This window comes from Lepidochelys kempii, chromosome 3, assembly GCF_965140285.1.
Source record: "Lepidochelys kempii isolate rLepKem1 chromosome 3, rLepKem1.hap1, whole genome shotgun sequence".
NCBI classification, from domain to species: Eukaryota; Metazoa; Chordata; order Testudines; family Cheloniidae; genus Lepidochelys; species Lepidochelys kempii.
In genome coordinates, this window is record NC_136382.1 from 195,711,034 (window position 1) to 195,728,071 (window position 17,038).

The window sequence follows — 17,038 nt, forward strand, 5'->3', positions numbered from 1 at the left end:
CCAGTGGTCAAACATCCCAAAGCCCTTCTTATAACACCACTGCCTGAGCCATCTGTTGGTCGTCATAACCTTGTCTCGCCTTCATTCTCCTCCTCTAGGAACAGGCAGAATCCCACTGAAGATCACCTGAGCCTCCATTTCCTTAAGCATCTTCCCCAGCCTGTCATAGTCTCCTGTGATACATTCCAGAAAGAATCTAGCTGTGTCATTTGTTCCCACATGAAGGACAATCAGTGGATTCTATCAGGATCCTCTCCAGCCTCAGGTCTACATCCCGTATTTTAGCTCCCGGCAGACAGCACACCCTTCTGTTTTATAGATCAGCTCTGGTGACAGGCCTGTCTGTTATCCTTAGTAAGGAGTCCACAATCACGTAAACCTGCCTTTTCCTGATGATGGTGTGATTCCCTGGCCTTCCTCCTGTTCTTTCTGACTGCAAGTCCTCCTGTCTGTCTTTCTCTTTTGCAAACTTCTGAGAGTCATCCTGTATTACCAAGAGTTCAGAACCCCAGGATATCTCCATTGGCTCTCCTCTTCATATAGGACAAGCTGCTCTTCTCGTCTTCCTTGCCCTCCCAAATTCAGTTACTGCCAGCTGTGACCCTCCTTCATTTTCCACCTCAGCAAACTTGTTCCTGAGCTCTATTTCTCCTCCACTACAGGCAGTCTTTTCCTCTACGTGGTTCTTGTAGTCACATACTTTCCTCACCCAGCAGTCTCCCCTCAGAGTTCTTCTGTCCAGCTTGCATCAGCAAGTCTTGACTTTTCCCTCCAGCCTCCTCTTGCCCTCCCTCCATCATCTGCTGGAACCCCCTTCAGGGCCTCCCAGAGGATTCAGGGGGCCTGGGGCAAAGCCTGACCCCCTTCGAAACTCAACCATAGTTTACACCTGCATCTCCAAGCCTCAGATCTTCTCTTCCATCAGCCCTGTCAGGCAGCACTTCATACAAACAAAGCTCTTCTCAGGTACCTACTCCAGGATAATGTAAATCCCGCAGCTTCCACATCTTCATTGTCTCTTCCACTGCTTGGATCACTTCCGATGCTGCCTCTGTATCTGTCAGAGCCTTCCCACCTAAAGTCCTGTCTAGGAAAAACACAAACTAACCCCAAAAAAACAGCAAAACAAACCCCGAACCCCACACCCTCGCTTCCCCAAACTCCTATTTACAGCTGTTTGCCAGCCCCTGTGCTGCTTGCTGACTCTGGCTGCCTTGATCGGGCAGGGCTCTGTGATGGGTGGTCATCATGACCCCAAAATCTACCACCATCCATCAGTAATGGGAGCCCTAGAAATAACTGTGAGAAAGAGTGCTTCTCCATCACCATATCACCAAAGCTAGCAGCCTGATACTTCTGCTGAAGTGATCAGGAATTAATTTACCATTGGAATTATCATTGATAGGCCTCAGAGTTAACAGCCCTGTGTAGACAAAAGGGAGCAGTTCACACATCCCTCAGAGCCATTGTTTTAGTCAGCAGATTCAAAAAGACAGCCCTACATCAGTTCACATTCATAAGTCTATCTTTGCAACCACAGGATCTAGAAATGAAACTTTTACAAATGAAATCTTAAATTCTGCATAATCCCAATATGTTGCATGGGCTGGATGTAAACATCAAGCAGGAGGGCATTGGCCCAGTGACAGGGTTGCCAGTTCTTGTGATTATCATGAGTCTCAAGAAAATTTGGTGTCTTTCTTAAACCCCCAGCTCCTACAGTCAAGTGATTGGTGGGAATCTCAGCTCTCTTTGCTTTTTTGCCTTTAAAAAAAAAAGTTTCTAGCCTTCCTGGTGATCGTGTTTTCAAGCTTTCCATCCAAAGTGCACCCTAAAAGCACAGAAACTAGAAGACCAATAAAAAGAACCAACAATTAGTGACAAGAAAATTCCACTTTTTCCCCATTCAACTCCTCAGGTAGAGGGAGAGGACAAGAATGAGCTAAAGAAAAGGGGAATAAATAAAGAGATTTCACTTCCCCTGTCTGGCCACATGGTGTACCCCTTGCTCTAAAGGCTGCTTGGTTGCCTAGGAGATTAAACACAGAGTTTGGATGTCTGGTTTAGAGTTTTCCTTTTGTTATTGCTAACTGCTTCCCTTTTGAATTGTTTTAAAATGCCCAGATAAACAGATCTAGACAGGGCCAGAATTGACATATGAGGACCTCTGGTAGTTACAGAGCAGGAATAGGTGATACAGTACATACAGTATGGTTGAGATTGACACACTCTTGTGAAATGAAGGGGATCACATCAGGGGCAAGTGGCAGCTTTAATCTATGTGAATGTTAATAGACATGGGATTGGTATTTACAATTAAAGGCTTGGATAATAAGTGACATGTTAATTTTTTTGAATGGGCAAAGCCACAATGTTTTTGTGTTTTTTTAGCGACGCCACCTTGACAATGTGTATTAGTGGGGAAGGTCATTTGCATTAGATTTTGGACCTTACATGCTTTTTTGGCTAGAGCTGAAGAAAAGGAAGAGGCCCTGAACAAGAAGAATTGTATTCTAAAAAACAAAGCTTCACTAACAAAATACAAGGCTAAAGAGAACAAAACCAGAGTCTGCGGGAAGCATACTCAGCTGAATTATTTTGATTAAAGATGCACTAGCAGGAAAACAATGCTGATTCACCGCACATGACCTAGATCAACTAGTGTGTGATATGTAATGTACAAATTTTATAGGCCTCTCTCTGAATCTGGTTCCTCCAGTCTCCTTCATCTAATTATAGTGCATTACGCCATAGCAGAGCAATGGATATAATGCTTCATGATTGTATATACTGTATTTGTGTGACCTTCTGATGATAGTAACCCAGCACTTCTGATCACCCTTTTCCAGAGAAGCATTAATCCTATTATGGCTGTGGGGCTTAATGCAACATAGATGACCCTGGATTCTGGAGCCAGCTTGTAAAATCAGCCTGGTCCCTGGCATAAATTGCAGCAGCTTAGACTGCATACTTATGACAATAACATTCAAAGAGTGAATCAAATGTAAACCAAGGCAGTGATGGCTGCCTGTGCCTGCAGCTGCCAGACTGAAACTACGGGTGTTCCAATGTATCTCAGAGTTAGGTCAAACAGTGGTGATTTAATGATAACCATTGTTAACTATTTTCCTAAAGATCAAAGCACGCAAAACAAGGGGGACAATTATATTATGAAGAGCTGTATGATTTACTATGAGTCGCATCCCATCTGCAGAATCTGGGAGTACTGTATTAGCACTTTTTTAAAAAAAAAATCTGACTTCTGGTGAAAAAATACCCAAAGCCCATGTTGTTTAATAGGTTGGTGCAAATCAGAGCAGCTCTGTTGAAGTCTATGGAGTTACACTGATTTACACCTGTGTAGAATCTGGCCCTAAGAATGGGTTATGTGACTCCCACCTGCTGCCCAAGGAAAGGAATGTTAAGTAGTGGTAGAGATCCTTCTTATCTTGTCACACCCATCCTCCTCCTGCTCCAATTCTCTCCATCTCTGTGCCACACACACACTGTCTTGGACATTAAGATAAAGTGCATCCATTTGTGTTCTGTATTGGAGAACTAATGCTTAAAAAAAAAGGGGGGGGGGAAGGGAAACTCTCAAAGGGCATCTGTCCTTTCAGGAGGATAAACTGTTGTCACATAAGCCAGACAGCATTATAAATCCACTACTACAGCTCTTTCCTAATAAAAAGACTTGAAAAATAAACACAGATGCTAGCAAAAGAAAAATACAAAGCAGGGGCGGAATTTTATTTTTAGTAGAAAAGCAACAACTTCTGTTGTCTGTAACTTTCATGATTCCATAACTAACAGCAGAATTATACCAAAACCCATTTTAGAACCCAGCCATTCACTTGGTAGCAAAATATAGAAGAAAAAATATGGCATGTCTCTATTGCCATATAACCCACCATTTAACCCACCAACACAAGGAGCTTCATAGAGATCTGAGCTGAAAAAAGACTGGTCTATCATCCTACCGAACCCAGATATGGCCTTTTTAGAGCAACAACTTGAGCTGGTTAGGAAGAATAGAAAAAAAAGTTACAAATATTTTCTCCAAACTTTTTTCCTTTGTACTCACATTTAGAAAAAAAATCACAAAAATTTCATTAAAATCTTTTCGATATTTTTTGTTTTAAAATTTTTACAAAATCACCTCTTTGATTCCACGCTGGTGAGAGTCTCTGGAAGCCTGTCCTCCTCCCCACATCATCAAACAGGGGCTGTCCCAAGAAGCCCCCTTAAAGAAGGGTTCTTGCTACAGTGGGATGTGCAGAAATGTAATGCAGCTTTGGGCTGCCCAGAGATACGTGTGGCCAACGGTGGGTGGAATTATGTACAGCTATCATCACTGATGTATGTCTGAGCAATGTAGGAGCAAAGATTTGGGACCTGAGAGCAGCTAAATCCCAAGATCCCTGCTTAGTTTTCACTCTGTCCTTAGGAATACTCTCAATGAAGTCAATAGCAATTTGCTAGAGTAGAGATTTTAGGACTGGGACTTTGGGGGTTCAAACCCGCAGTCCCCTGCTCAGGCCCTCTGGGAGTTTTGTCTGATCAAGATCTCAGATTAGGAACGTAGGCCCGGTAATGTGTTATGTTTTCTACATACAAAGAGCAAACTGTGTCGAGATTACTTTTATTTCAGATTAAGGAAACCACCAAAGAAAGAACAAATAATAATGTTCAACGAGAGAGTGAGCACAGTGTCACTGCCTCTGTCACAACCATTTTGCTGTGAGCTGCAGCGCTACATTCCCCACTAGACAGAGAGGGGGACTTTTGTACATTTAAAGGTGCAGTACACAGAAAACAGAATCATAGCTACCCAAAATTCACTGAGTTACCTATACAACAATAAGATCCTTTATGCATGTGCGCGCACTCATACAAATCTGAGCTAGATGGATAATAACTAGACTTTTATGGAGTCACAAGGGTCAAACCAGAGAATATCTTTAAAATACTATTATTTACAGACATTCACGAAGTGCACACAACAGCACTAGATAGATAGATGGATAGCTATATATATATATATATATATATATATATATAATGGAGTAGTTATAAGTACAAGCAACATTAGTTTTGGTCTCAAGGCAGATACTTGTATCTGAGGGATATTAGTTCAGTCACCATTGAAAAGCTCTAGTACGGATGTTGGAGTTTTTTGTGTTTTATTTTATTAAAGGAATTAAATTAACATATAAAAATATAAGACCTGTCCCTCCTAAGGAGGGACAGTTTGTGCCTATGAAAAAAACAAAACCCACATACGCAAAGGCAGAAACATTAACGGTGAGGAGTTGAGAGGGTAAAGGAAAGACACTCGCTTTTCCCATCTCCTTGAATCAGGTTCCACTTTGATGCCAGCTTGTCACATACTCCTCTTTATCTCCATTGTCAACTGAGTCACTTACCTGGGGGTGCATAGTTATAGTCAACACCCAGACAGTGAACAGGGAATCAGGCCAAAGCACCTTAAACACAATGAGGCAGGTTTCATAGCTCTTGTTTAGAATTAGACTCTTCATACTACATAAATGTGTCTGGTGCCTCTGAGTCTAGCCTGTTGGTCAACCCCCCAAAGTATGAGTGGGTCATGATCAGTTTCCCCTAAACAAGAGGGGCTCCAGAGAACCAGAAATACCTTCCATTAACATACCACAGATGAGTATTGGGTTCCTCGTGCCAGCGACTAGTCAGGCTCTCCCTAAGACATGATTCATGATTCAAGCCATACAAAGGTGTTACAAAGATCATCAAGATAGATGTTAAACAGTGTAAATAAAGTGTTGGATGGAAAGTAACGTGAAATAGGTAATGAGATAGGGCCAGCTTGTGAGCCCATTTCTTCCACTCATGAGCAGTTGCGCTGGTCTGTAAGGTGCTATTGGTAACATAGGGCCTACCGGAATCACAGTGAGGAGCTGGCCAGAACTTAGCTGGCTTGATTGGGACCATTAACCATGGAACCCTGCTTAGCTCCCAAGGGTGAAAGACTATTCAGGTCTCGTCACGTCATCTCTAGGCAGCTGTTCAGCCCAGCCCCTCCCCCAGAGTTGGAATCTATGGCTCCAGCTCCCTGCAGCAGGCCATAAGATGCTCCAGCACTGGCGAGCCAAGTCAGGGGAGACAGTGTTAACTTTACTAACAATGCACTAAAGGGCCCTGGTCCTCGCTCCGATCTGTTCCCTGTGGCAGCAACTACTATGGCAGGAGTCGCCTCTGCAGCCAGAATACAGAGTGGGAAAATGAATCCAAGGAATTAGGGCCACCTGCTTGGGGATCAGGGCTGATTCATCTCCAGAACTAGTTGTCTTTGAGTGGATCCAGTTTACATGGTTACTTGGCTAATGATGAGTGCCCCATGACGAAGATGCCTCTCGGAATGTCCCACAATCTTTGAAAATATGCACCTCTTTCCTCTTTATTACACGATGGGCATTCTCATGAACAGTAGCTTCTTAAAATGAAAACAATATTGGGACAGATCCTCAGCTGGTGTAAATTGAGGTAGCACCACTGAAGTCAAGTCCATCAAAATTAATGGAGCTATGGTGACTTATGCCAGATGAGGATCTGTTTCTGTTAGTACTGATGTAAACTCCAGTGTGTACTAGTTAATATTTGGGGCTATTTTCATCGTTATACAATATGAATACTGTTCTCTCTGTGGGAATGTGTTTAATACCCAGGGGTTTTTGGCAATGTGTATACAATTTCCTTGGAGCAAAGCATTCTGGAAAGATCTCATATTTAATTCTGCAATTTGTACTTCAGTTAGCATAGGTTTTATGTACACATAGGTTGTCTTTGTTCATAAAGTAAATATTAGCTAAATAGTATGTTGCACTGATCAGCCTTATGGGCCCATGTGATGAAAGACCTTGTCATAATGCAGTTGCACAAAAGGACAGAGCTAACATTACCCTGAGACTCTTCATGCTGTATTTCCTGGCCTCTGTAGATTTAAAACCATAACATTCATGTTGCTTTAATACAGGGTTGTCTTTGCAGTTGTTTACTCTGTCAGGTTTCTGTAGCAGGTTGACCTTTTGTATGAGTAGGCCAGCCTGCCTTGCAGCCAACTTCTGTGGCCTTTTGGGAACTTGCCTACCTGGAAAAGCCTACTGTATGTTTTTGTTGAGTGAGGCACATGGAGTCTCATCCTCTGAAGTGCTGAGGATCATCAGTTCTCACTGAAGTCAGCGGTAAAATATGAATTACACCCGCTGTTGTTTGAGGATTCTCAGAACCTCAGAATCAGGCTTGTCAGGAGGTGTCAAATAAATGAGACCCTCATTTAATGTTTCTTAGCTTGTGAGAACTTCATCTCAAAGGAAAGATGAACCTTTACATGTTAACTCTTCACTTTTAGTTTTCCACCCAGTATAAACCAGAGTCTGTGACATCTTTCCTCAACCTCAAACAGCAATATTCCCTGCCCAATTTATTAACCCCAGAATGATGTTCTGCATCCACTACATATTCATTATTTTTGAGGGGAAGGATAGTCTTCTAGCTAATGCACCGGACTTGGAAGTCAGGAGAGCTGAGTTCTATTCCTAGCTCTGTCTCAGACTTTCTGGGAGACCTTTGGCAAGTCAGTTCACATTGCTGTACATTCATTTCTGCACCTGTAAAATGGGACAATAGTACTTGCCCATCACAAATGTCTGTAGATATGTGTATGTGGGCAGCACAATGGATGCGTGAAGAATTAATATCAGTATGAGCTGTATAACTTCTTCAGGTGTGAAGATGGAGTTATTGTAGCTAGACAAATTCTGAGCCGTTTTCATCACGTGGAATAGATAGAATGGAAGCTCCTTCAGTGTGCTGTCCAACGTTTGGAAAGGTCTTGGAATCATTTCCCTTGTTGCCTTCTTTCCTCCATGAGAATGAAGTGGCAACGGAACATGGTTCTCATCAATACACTCAACAAACTCCATTTTCTGTTTATATAAAAGCTGATGTGTGTCATACTGAGAAGCTTTTGCCTCAGCCATTCAGCATATAGAAAAGTGGGACAGTCAGTGATCCAGAATTGTACTGTTATTTCTCCATGTTCATGGCTAATAGCCAGTAGCGGTTTATCAGAGGCCTTGAATTAGCATACGCTGTATGCTTATTTCTCAATAATTGAACACCAGACAAATCTCTGCACTCTGCCTGGCCTCCCACAAATTTTTGCCAGAGTGGAATATGCAAATTCCTGCGATCTTTTACACTTTAGCCCATACAAGTCCCTGTCCATTTGCCCATAGCAAACATGGCCACCTTTGCTTCTCAGCCCATTCCCTTCTCTATCAACCCCCCACATTCCTCTCAATCTCTTCCCACCCCCAGCTCCTCCTCCTTCCTCACAAGCAAAGTGTGTCCCCTCCCGCATATCTCAGATGAATGGATTCCTTTATTACCTTCACAGTTGTAAAGCTTCTACTCTAGCCTTCCTCGAACATCTTATCACCTCTTTGGCCTTAGGAGTTTGTTTAGGATACGGTGGCTATTGCCTAGTACACAGAAAGTTCCCTCAATGTTTCATCTAATGTTTCCGTCCAATGATGTCACTGCTCATCCATATGTAATTAAAATGATGAAGAGACAAATGAGAGCAGGATTAGATTTTTCCCTAGCTTCCACAAAGTGTTTATATAACTTAAACCATCCAGCCACTGCCCTAAATCCCTATTCTCCTTCACCAGTGTTAAGGTGTGCATGGGGACCCTTATATTAGCAGATATAGAATAGACTCATAGACTATCAGGGTTGGAAGGGACCTCAGGAGGTCATCTAGTCCAACCCCCTGCTCAAAGCAGGACCCAAGATACATGTGGGGAAATACATTTTCCCAATACTTACTCTGCCTTGTGGTTCTAAATGAGCACTAGTTATTCCACTTGATTTGGCCTTCAAGTAATCCAGCATCAGGATGGAAGGCTGTGATTTCACAGGGCATTGCACTCCCTTGTTTGATCAAAGCACACCGCTTTTGGCATGCAAGCAGATCTGAAATTGCTCCACAAGCATCCACTGAACTAGCACAGTGAATCTAACCTGTAAGAGGTCAATTCCTTTATCTGTCCAATAAAGAACACGCTGCACCTTGTACACTGCACCAGTGACTTGAATTGTTGCACAACAGATTGATAATGTTTAGTCTTTGGTTAATTATTATGTTTTATTAATTATTATTAATATTTAGGGCTTAGAGCACTTCACAGACATTTTAACTCCTTGCTCCTCACGCTACCCCTATCAGGTAAGTATTGTTATTCCTATTTTAAAGATAAAGAAACTGAGTGATGGAGGATTTCAGTGATTTGCCCATCTCCACACAGTGAATCAGTGGCAGGATTAGAATTTAGGGGGCCGACCTTCAGCAGGTGTAAAGTGGCAGGGCCCTGCTGAAGTAAATGGATCTCAGGCAATTTACACCAGCTGAGGATCTGTCCCTAAGTTTCCCAACTCCCCGTCCTGTGCTTGTTCCTCACTCCTTCAAGGGGAGTTATTTATAAGGGTGGCACCTGTCGAGACTGAGAGGCAAAGGATGGATCTCAACATCAAGAACGTTGTCAGTGGGCTGTGCCATACAGAACGGGGCTGTGCTTGTGGAATGCTGTGAATAGAGATTCAGCCCCAGAGCGTTCTCAAACTTGACTCTCTCTGCAAAAGGTACCTCATGTATCTGTACCTCAGAAGTTTGGTATGTAACACAAGGAAAGGAGACAGCCCAGTGCTCTATAATTTTGGATTTGGTGTGTGGCCTGCCTGACAGATGAAGCTCTTTCTTCAATAGCTGCCTAATGCTTCAGCCTTTATTTTTTTACTGCGGCATACGACATACGTTTTCATAAGAAAAAGGGATTCACCAGATAAGCAACCATGCCACAGGAGCCAAATTATCCGGCAAGAAGGTGGCAGGGGTTTGGTTTTATCAGTTGATTTGGTCATGGCTAACAGCCCTTGTTTTTATTCTTTCTTGAGGGCCAACAACGTGCACAGCGTTGTACAATGCACAACTGTAAACACAGCCCCTGCTTCCTGGAGCTTTCCGTCCAAAACTATTGAGCACCGTTCATCCTCCATCTAAGCTTGTGTCTAGCAGGCAGGCGTAGCCATTCTCACCAACCGTGAGGGACATCCCAGGAGGATCTTAAGTACTCACAATTACTGCGTTTCATGCAGCCTGACGGCACCACTACAACTCAACTACTAACAATAAACGACTTTATTCAAATGTTTCACCCCGTGAGAAGTATATTGACACTTCCTCTGCTTAAAATAGAAGCAGCTTGTTAGGCAACCCCTCCATCACACCAGCAGGGGGAAGAGTCCCCTTTCTCAGGATAACACGGTACGACTGAGCATTTCCAAAGCACAGCACTTGCTCAAATCGCTGGTCAGACAGTAACTAACGAACCCTCACAATGCCCCTGTGAGGGAGGTAGGTATTATTAGCATATGGCTGGGAACAGACTGTCCAAAATCCCATGCTGACTGGCTGGTGGGGCTTTCTTTGTCTATACGCACTCACGCACCAACATCCACCTGTGCACAGCTGGGCATTGATCACTGATAAATACATGGGTGGGAGGCATTTGGGGGTGTAGGGGGAATGTGAGCATGAAGAGGCACAGCTGCCAAGGGAAGTGAAGGTGTCAAGCTGCCATTTTGGTAGCAGTTTGGGGACTCCACCCCTTCTGTTACATTATTATTACATTCTAGGGACTAGAAACCAGGACCACAGTGTGTTTGGTACTGTACAACCCAGACAGAAAGACTTGGAACCCCCTTTCTACTGTAAACTCTACATTGGAAACTCAAAAACCTTCTACCTTTAGCATTTATACCACAGCAGCCTTGGAGCCAAACTCTTGCTCCAGGAAACATTTTTAAAAAGAGCATATACACAAATTGTGCGTGTGTGTGTGTGGTGTTTATAACCACTTAACCACTTTGCTTCTCTTTCCTCTAGTCTTCTTCTAGGAACTACTTTTCACAGAACCAGGAAGGCTATGTGGCACACCCCATTCTAAAAAATGGCCACTGAAGATGACTGAGCCGTACGCTAACAGCGCTGAGCCTTGTCAGACTGCGCATCAGACGGCTCCGGGAGCACTTCCTGCGTTGAGATTGCGTTTCAGGCTCACTCTTTGCAATGCTGCCGAGGCACAACGCATCAATAACGACTAACACACACAGGTGTGGCTTAGTACTGCGCTGTCTCCATCTGCAGAGGGAAATGAGGAGAGAGGGACAGATTCTCTTTTTTACCCTAAGGCCTCTTTACGCCGTGCTGGCAGTTTAAACAGACATTGAAGCCCCAGTGTCAAACTGTTGTAAAGGAGTCTTAGGGCAGGTCTGCATTACCGCTTGAGTCGATGTAACTTATGTCACTCAGGGGTGTGAAAAAGACCCCCCCACACACACACTGAGCGATGCAAATTAGAGCGACCTAAGTGCTGACGTTCTCTCTCCAACATAGTTTCCGCCTCTCACAGAAGTGGAGTAATTGTGCCAATGGGAGAGCGCTCTCCCACTGGCACAGAGCGTCTTCACCAGACACACTAAAGTGGAGCAGCTGCGTCAGTGAAGTTGTGCCAATGTAGCGCTTCTAGTGTCGACCTGCCCTATGTGTAAATGAGAATCTGGGTCAGAAAACTTAAGTGACTTGAGTCAGTGGCAGAACTGGGACTGGACCTTAGGGGTTCCTGGCCACCAATCCCCTACTTATCTCTAGCCCACACTGCCTCTCATAGGCCGTGTCCCCAAACCGGAAGCATTCCCTTCCATAGTACACTCCACCGTTGAATCACAGCAAACTGACAAATTGGGAAAAGGGCCACATCACGTCATAACAAAAACAACAGCACTTTGGAACTGCAATATAAAGATTGCTCCTCATACTGACAGCCTGAGCAATGTTCAAAGTACCAGAGTGAAACCAACAGGTCCCAATATGCTGACCCCTGCTACCCTAAGGACGAGAATACTCCTGTTTGTATAACTTCTTGGACTGTTCGAACTAGGAAACTTTAGATACCTCCCATTAGCCTCCTACCCAAAGCAAAGGCAGGTTCCTTGAAGTCTCCAAAGACCCTCTACCCGCTGAACAACAATGTGGCACTCTCTTCTCTGATGTCACACTCAGAAGTGCCAGCCACCTCTGCAATCAGTATTTGCATGAGCGTTGCTGTCTGGAATAGGCTGGTTGACTGGCATAATGAGGTGATCCTGTTGAAATATCGCTTTGTGGAATAACGTTTCCAGGAGTGATGTCAAGAAAACAATGGTCTTGTGCCAGAGAAACCCACCACTAAACCAGAGTCTGAGATATCTGTGGATAACCTGGTAGATCTTCTAATCCCACCTACGGTCCCTCTCTGCCTCTCCCTCACTGGTATAAATCAGTAGTAACCTTAATGAAATCCACACAGCTGCACCAGTGCTAAATAGGGTTAAGTGAGGGCCTTAGCACCTAAACTATGCTGTTATGATCCTGGCCCCTGGCTCCCGCCCCTTAGACAGTGCAACCACAGGAAAGGGAGGGCACCACCTCAGAAGATGCCATGGCATCCTGGAGTCTGTTGGGGAGGGCTATCTTTCAACCCCTGTGGAGTACACTGGCTGCAGGGAGAAGGCACAGGAATGACCCCCTTCTGATTCAAAGGCCAAAAAATACTTATTTCATACAAGGGAACTGGTATATTAATGGAAGGAAAATCAATTGACTCAACGTGTTTCCAGCCTGGAGACAAATCATGGCAGGGACCAGTGAAATTGTACGACTCAATTATGCACGTTAATGCAAAGTAATTTGAATTGTTTACAGATTGTATCAATATTACAATGAAATCCTGGTGATCTGTGCTGGCAGCAGTACAGATGTGATTGGCTTTACTGGGCGGGCTGCTGAGCATACAACAGCTGCTTTGTCTGCCGGCATGCAGTCCCTTTGCCACAGATTCTGTAAAGTGCTCTGAAATATGGTGTTCTTTGTGTAATACGGTCTGGTGCATCATAAGAACTATAGCTGAATACCAGGACCTTTTATATAATATTTTTTGTAATGATGTTATTTTAAGGACCCGATTTAATGCCAAGTGAAGTAAACAGAAAGTTTCTCATCAACTTCATTGGGTTTTGGATCAGGCCCCATGTTACAACAGGGACAGATGCTAAAATGTTTAGTGTTATTTGCATAAAAGATACTATAACCTTGGATCCATTACAATTTTGCATAGTACATGCAACTCAAAGAGTACAAACAAAAGGAACACCCAAATAGAAATGACAAAGTCATCATCTAGGACTGCACAGTGTTTAAGGCAGGTAACATCATGTGTAAGAGCAGACAATGAGAAATATTACTTATGACAAGGATTATCAAAAGAAATATGTAGTTTGACTGGCACTGAGAAAGTGATTTTCCAGGGAATCTCTGGGTTGTCTCTTGCTACATTAGAATAATGAAAGGACTGGCTCAGTTGACAAGATTAAAATACAGTTTTGCTACCTGCAAGATTCCAGATTTCTTGACCATTAAGAAGAATGGTCCTGAACAATCTTGTGGTCCATACAAATCCTCTGGCACATTTTTGCACAAGCAGGAGCGTTAGCCTTGGTTAAATTCCAACTCCAGTAATTAGCCTAGCTCCCTAACTTTAACTAATGCAATGCACTTTATATGAGGCTCCATCTAAAATCTATCCAGAAACTGAAGCTGGTGCACCATTCCGCAGCTCGTTTGTTACAGGGTACACCCTTTGGGGAACACATGATACCCGTGCTTTTGGATCAGCACTGGCAACCTATCAGGTACCGTGTAGAATCTGAACTATGAGCTTTGCCCTACAAGGCCCTCAATGGCCTGGGACCTAATGAGCACGCTATGCTGCCACAGTTGGGACTGTAGGATAGGGACATCTGGGTTGGAACCCCAGAGGGAGGGGGCAGGGTATTCTGTCAGGGGCCCTCCAATCTAAGGGTCATACCCCACCTTGGTCCAAAATATCACTAGTGTATTGACCTTCAGGGCAGGTGGTAAGGCCCCTTTTGTGTTCCTGAGCTGAGAGGAACTGGGAGGAATCTTATGGGGGATTGTAAGATTGTGACATTACTGTCAGGTGCTGGGTGGTGAGCACATGTTAATTACTGGGCAAAGGGGAGTCCTGCGAGGAGCCTCTTTATACCACTGTATTTTAAAAATGAGTCAAGGAGTGTCATGTGCTCTTTTTTATGAACATGGGTTTAAATCAAAAGAATAAATTTTACGTGCAGTTTCAGAGCTGACTGATTCATTTGCCGCTTTCTATCTTAAGCATGTGTGTAGCATTTCTGTGCACAATTAAGCATGCACTGCATATCACCTCATAGGTGGCTGCGTTTCATTGGTGCAGGCTGTGATCCCTGTGTACATCTTGTGTATCAGTTTGTAAAGGAAGACTAAGGGAGAGAAATGCTGCTTTTTCCTAGGGTAAACGTTCATTGCTGAGACAAGCCAACAATAGCCCAACGGCTCCCCGCTGTTCCACAAGCAATAATCAGGCTAAACACACGTGGGAGGCTCACACAGAGAGGAGCCGGGGTTATGCATTGCATTGATTTATGGGGAAAGGGAAGCCCCACCATTTGAACAGTGTTCATTTTGAGGCCCTGTCTCCGTGGCAGTCTGGCCACTTTTCAGAGTAACAGCCGTGTTAGTCTGTATTCGCAAAAAGAAAAGGAGTACTTGTGGCACCTTAGAGACTAACCAATTTATTTGAGCATGATTTGGCCACTGATTTCAATGAGATGTGGCTCTGACCCTGTGGGGGGCAGTGTAGAAGTCAGGGAGCAGCTGACTCAGTTTCAGGCAGAATACCCTGTAGGAATTAAAACTTGCACCATTAAGTCCTGGCCTATGGTTTCTTCCACCTCTTGTGGTAAGAACAGACATGATAAGAGTGAACTGCTGCAGACAAGGGGCCTAACAGCAGCACATCCACCAAGCTGGCTATCTTCTTGAAGGGACAGGGACACCAGGGCAGCATACAAAGAGGGGCAGGCACAGCCGTCCCAAGAGCCAGGAGGATTATTAGGAATCACTGGACTCCACACTCCTTCCCCCTCTCATGCCATCAGTAGTCCCTACTCTGGACATCCAGGGAATAAGGCTTTGGAGTTTTCATCAGTTTAAACATTTTGAGTTTTTATATTCTTTTCTTGTCTGAGAAATGTTGCTTGGAAAAGGATATGTTCCAATATGTCTGACTTGAGCCATTAAAGAAACATGAAGAGTTTCTAGTGGCAGTAGATGCATGTGTGTGTTTAGGTGCGTAGAGCTTAATTATTTGTCACTCAGTGTTGTTATAGACAATTCTCTTGTAGACACAGTTATACTGTAACTTGCTCTAGAAGTTCTCAGCCCAAGTGTAATTACTTTGCCAAAACTGGGTTAAAACTGGTTTGTCAGTTTTAAATACAGAGCAAGGCAGATCTTTTGTCTGCATCCAATCTTTGTTATTTTAGAGTTTAAAGTTGCGGGGTTGATTTCTATCACTGAAAGCTAGGAGAATAGATAGCGAATGCTGCCACAGTGTCTGCTTCCTGGGGATGTTTGGATAAAGTTGCAGGGCAATGGACTGAGGATCAGACTCCCTTGAGCTATTCATTTGGATTTTAAAATTTCTGGTCTTCAGCATTTATTTGCGGTAACGTGTGCACAAAGGACAAGGGGAGTGGTGTGTTAGAAATGCACTTCCTTTTTCCCACTAGATACTATTAAATAATAGGTGTTTCTGAGAAAGTATTGGCACCTACATAACATTACCCTGCCATCCGGGATCCCCCAGCTCTCAGACCTGTTTGTGGTGCAAATTCCATCTACAACCAGTATGTGCTCTCTGTTTAGCCTGGCCCCCCAGACTTTTATTAATAAATATCTTTTTAACCCCAAAAAAGAATCCTTATTGGTACCATTGTCATATACATGTATGCATGTACGCACACCACACACATACTTGTGTTGTAGGAAACATCATAACATCATTATGAGTTGATTGCTCGCTCCAGGGAGAGACAGACACACACACACACACATGCCTAACACGTCTGTAGCTTTAAATCATTGCCACTGAAACTCAAAAGGTGAACACACAGCCAGTCCCTAACAGCAGTGCAAATGGTCTAGCATGTTAACAAGTCAGCAGTCCACCTGTTTGCAGGCTTTCCCCAAGTTCACAGTACTGATTCTTTTGACTCTGGCTCCGCAGTACTGGCTGGGGTTGGGACTTGGTTCCTGTGTGTTACCAGAGGTGATGTTTCCCCTTCAGATTTGCAGTTGGGAATTGCTTCTACATTGACTTCATTTAGCTCCTGCTCTTTTGCCTTCATTTCTTTTTGATTCAGATAATGAAGGATACCTGCTCCCAGGGCATCTCCTTCAACGTTCACAACAGTGGTGGTTCGATCCCTGGTCAATGGCAAAAGCACAAAGGCACCCTTTTAACGTAAGCAATACAATTCCATATATGGGGCCAAATTCATCCCTGGTGTAACACCACTGAAGTCAATGGAGACAGAAGGAATTCTTGTGGATAGACAGTGGCATTAGATGTTCTCTATAGGGACCATCACAGTTTTAATATAGAAGTGTACAGTGTTTTATGGGTGGCTCCAACTATTAGTGTTGGTTGTTCTCAATCTCTATGCTTCCTCTTCAGCTGCCAGTGTAACACTTCCCCTCTAGACAGGGGAGCACACACAAGTGATCTCCCTTGAGACAGATGTGCTTTCTCCACTATCCCACTGCTTCCACTTCCCTCCCTCCACAGCTGTCTCCACCAGCACAAGGAAGAGAGAGCCCTGAATCCATTCCTGAACTTGAGTCCCCTGCACAATGAGAATGAAATGGGTGGGGGTGAGGTGGGAAGGAAGAATGACTGTTGCCCTTTTCCCTTGCCTTGTGCATCCAACAATAACCTGGCCCAAGGATTTGCCTCAATAGCCTTCTCTGGCCAATGGTCTTGACTGCAGCCTAGGTCAG

The 17,038-nt window shown here is 43.9% G+C and overlaps 1 protein-coding gene across 2 annotated transcripts in view; it reads right to left on the reverse strand.

The window, feature by feature from the left end:
• Nucleotides 1–4,626: 4,626 nt before the first annotated feature.
• Nucleotides 4,627–17,038, reverse strand: part of SLC1A4 (solute carrier family 1 member 4) — a 42,350-nt gene continuing 29,938 nt past the window's right edge. For both annotated transcript variants that reach the window (XM_073339477.2, XM_073339476.2), the window contains one exon: nucleotides 4,627–16,465. In XM_073339477.2, coding sequence (XP_073195578.1) covers nucleotides 16,231–16,465 — 235 coding nt within the window. In that variant the 3' untranslated portion in view covers nucleotides 4,627–16,230. The remainder of the gene's footprint in view (nucleotides 16,466–17,038) is intronic.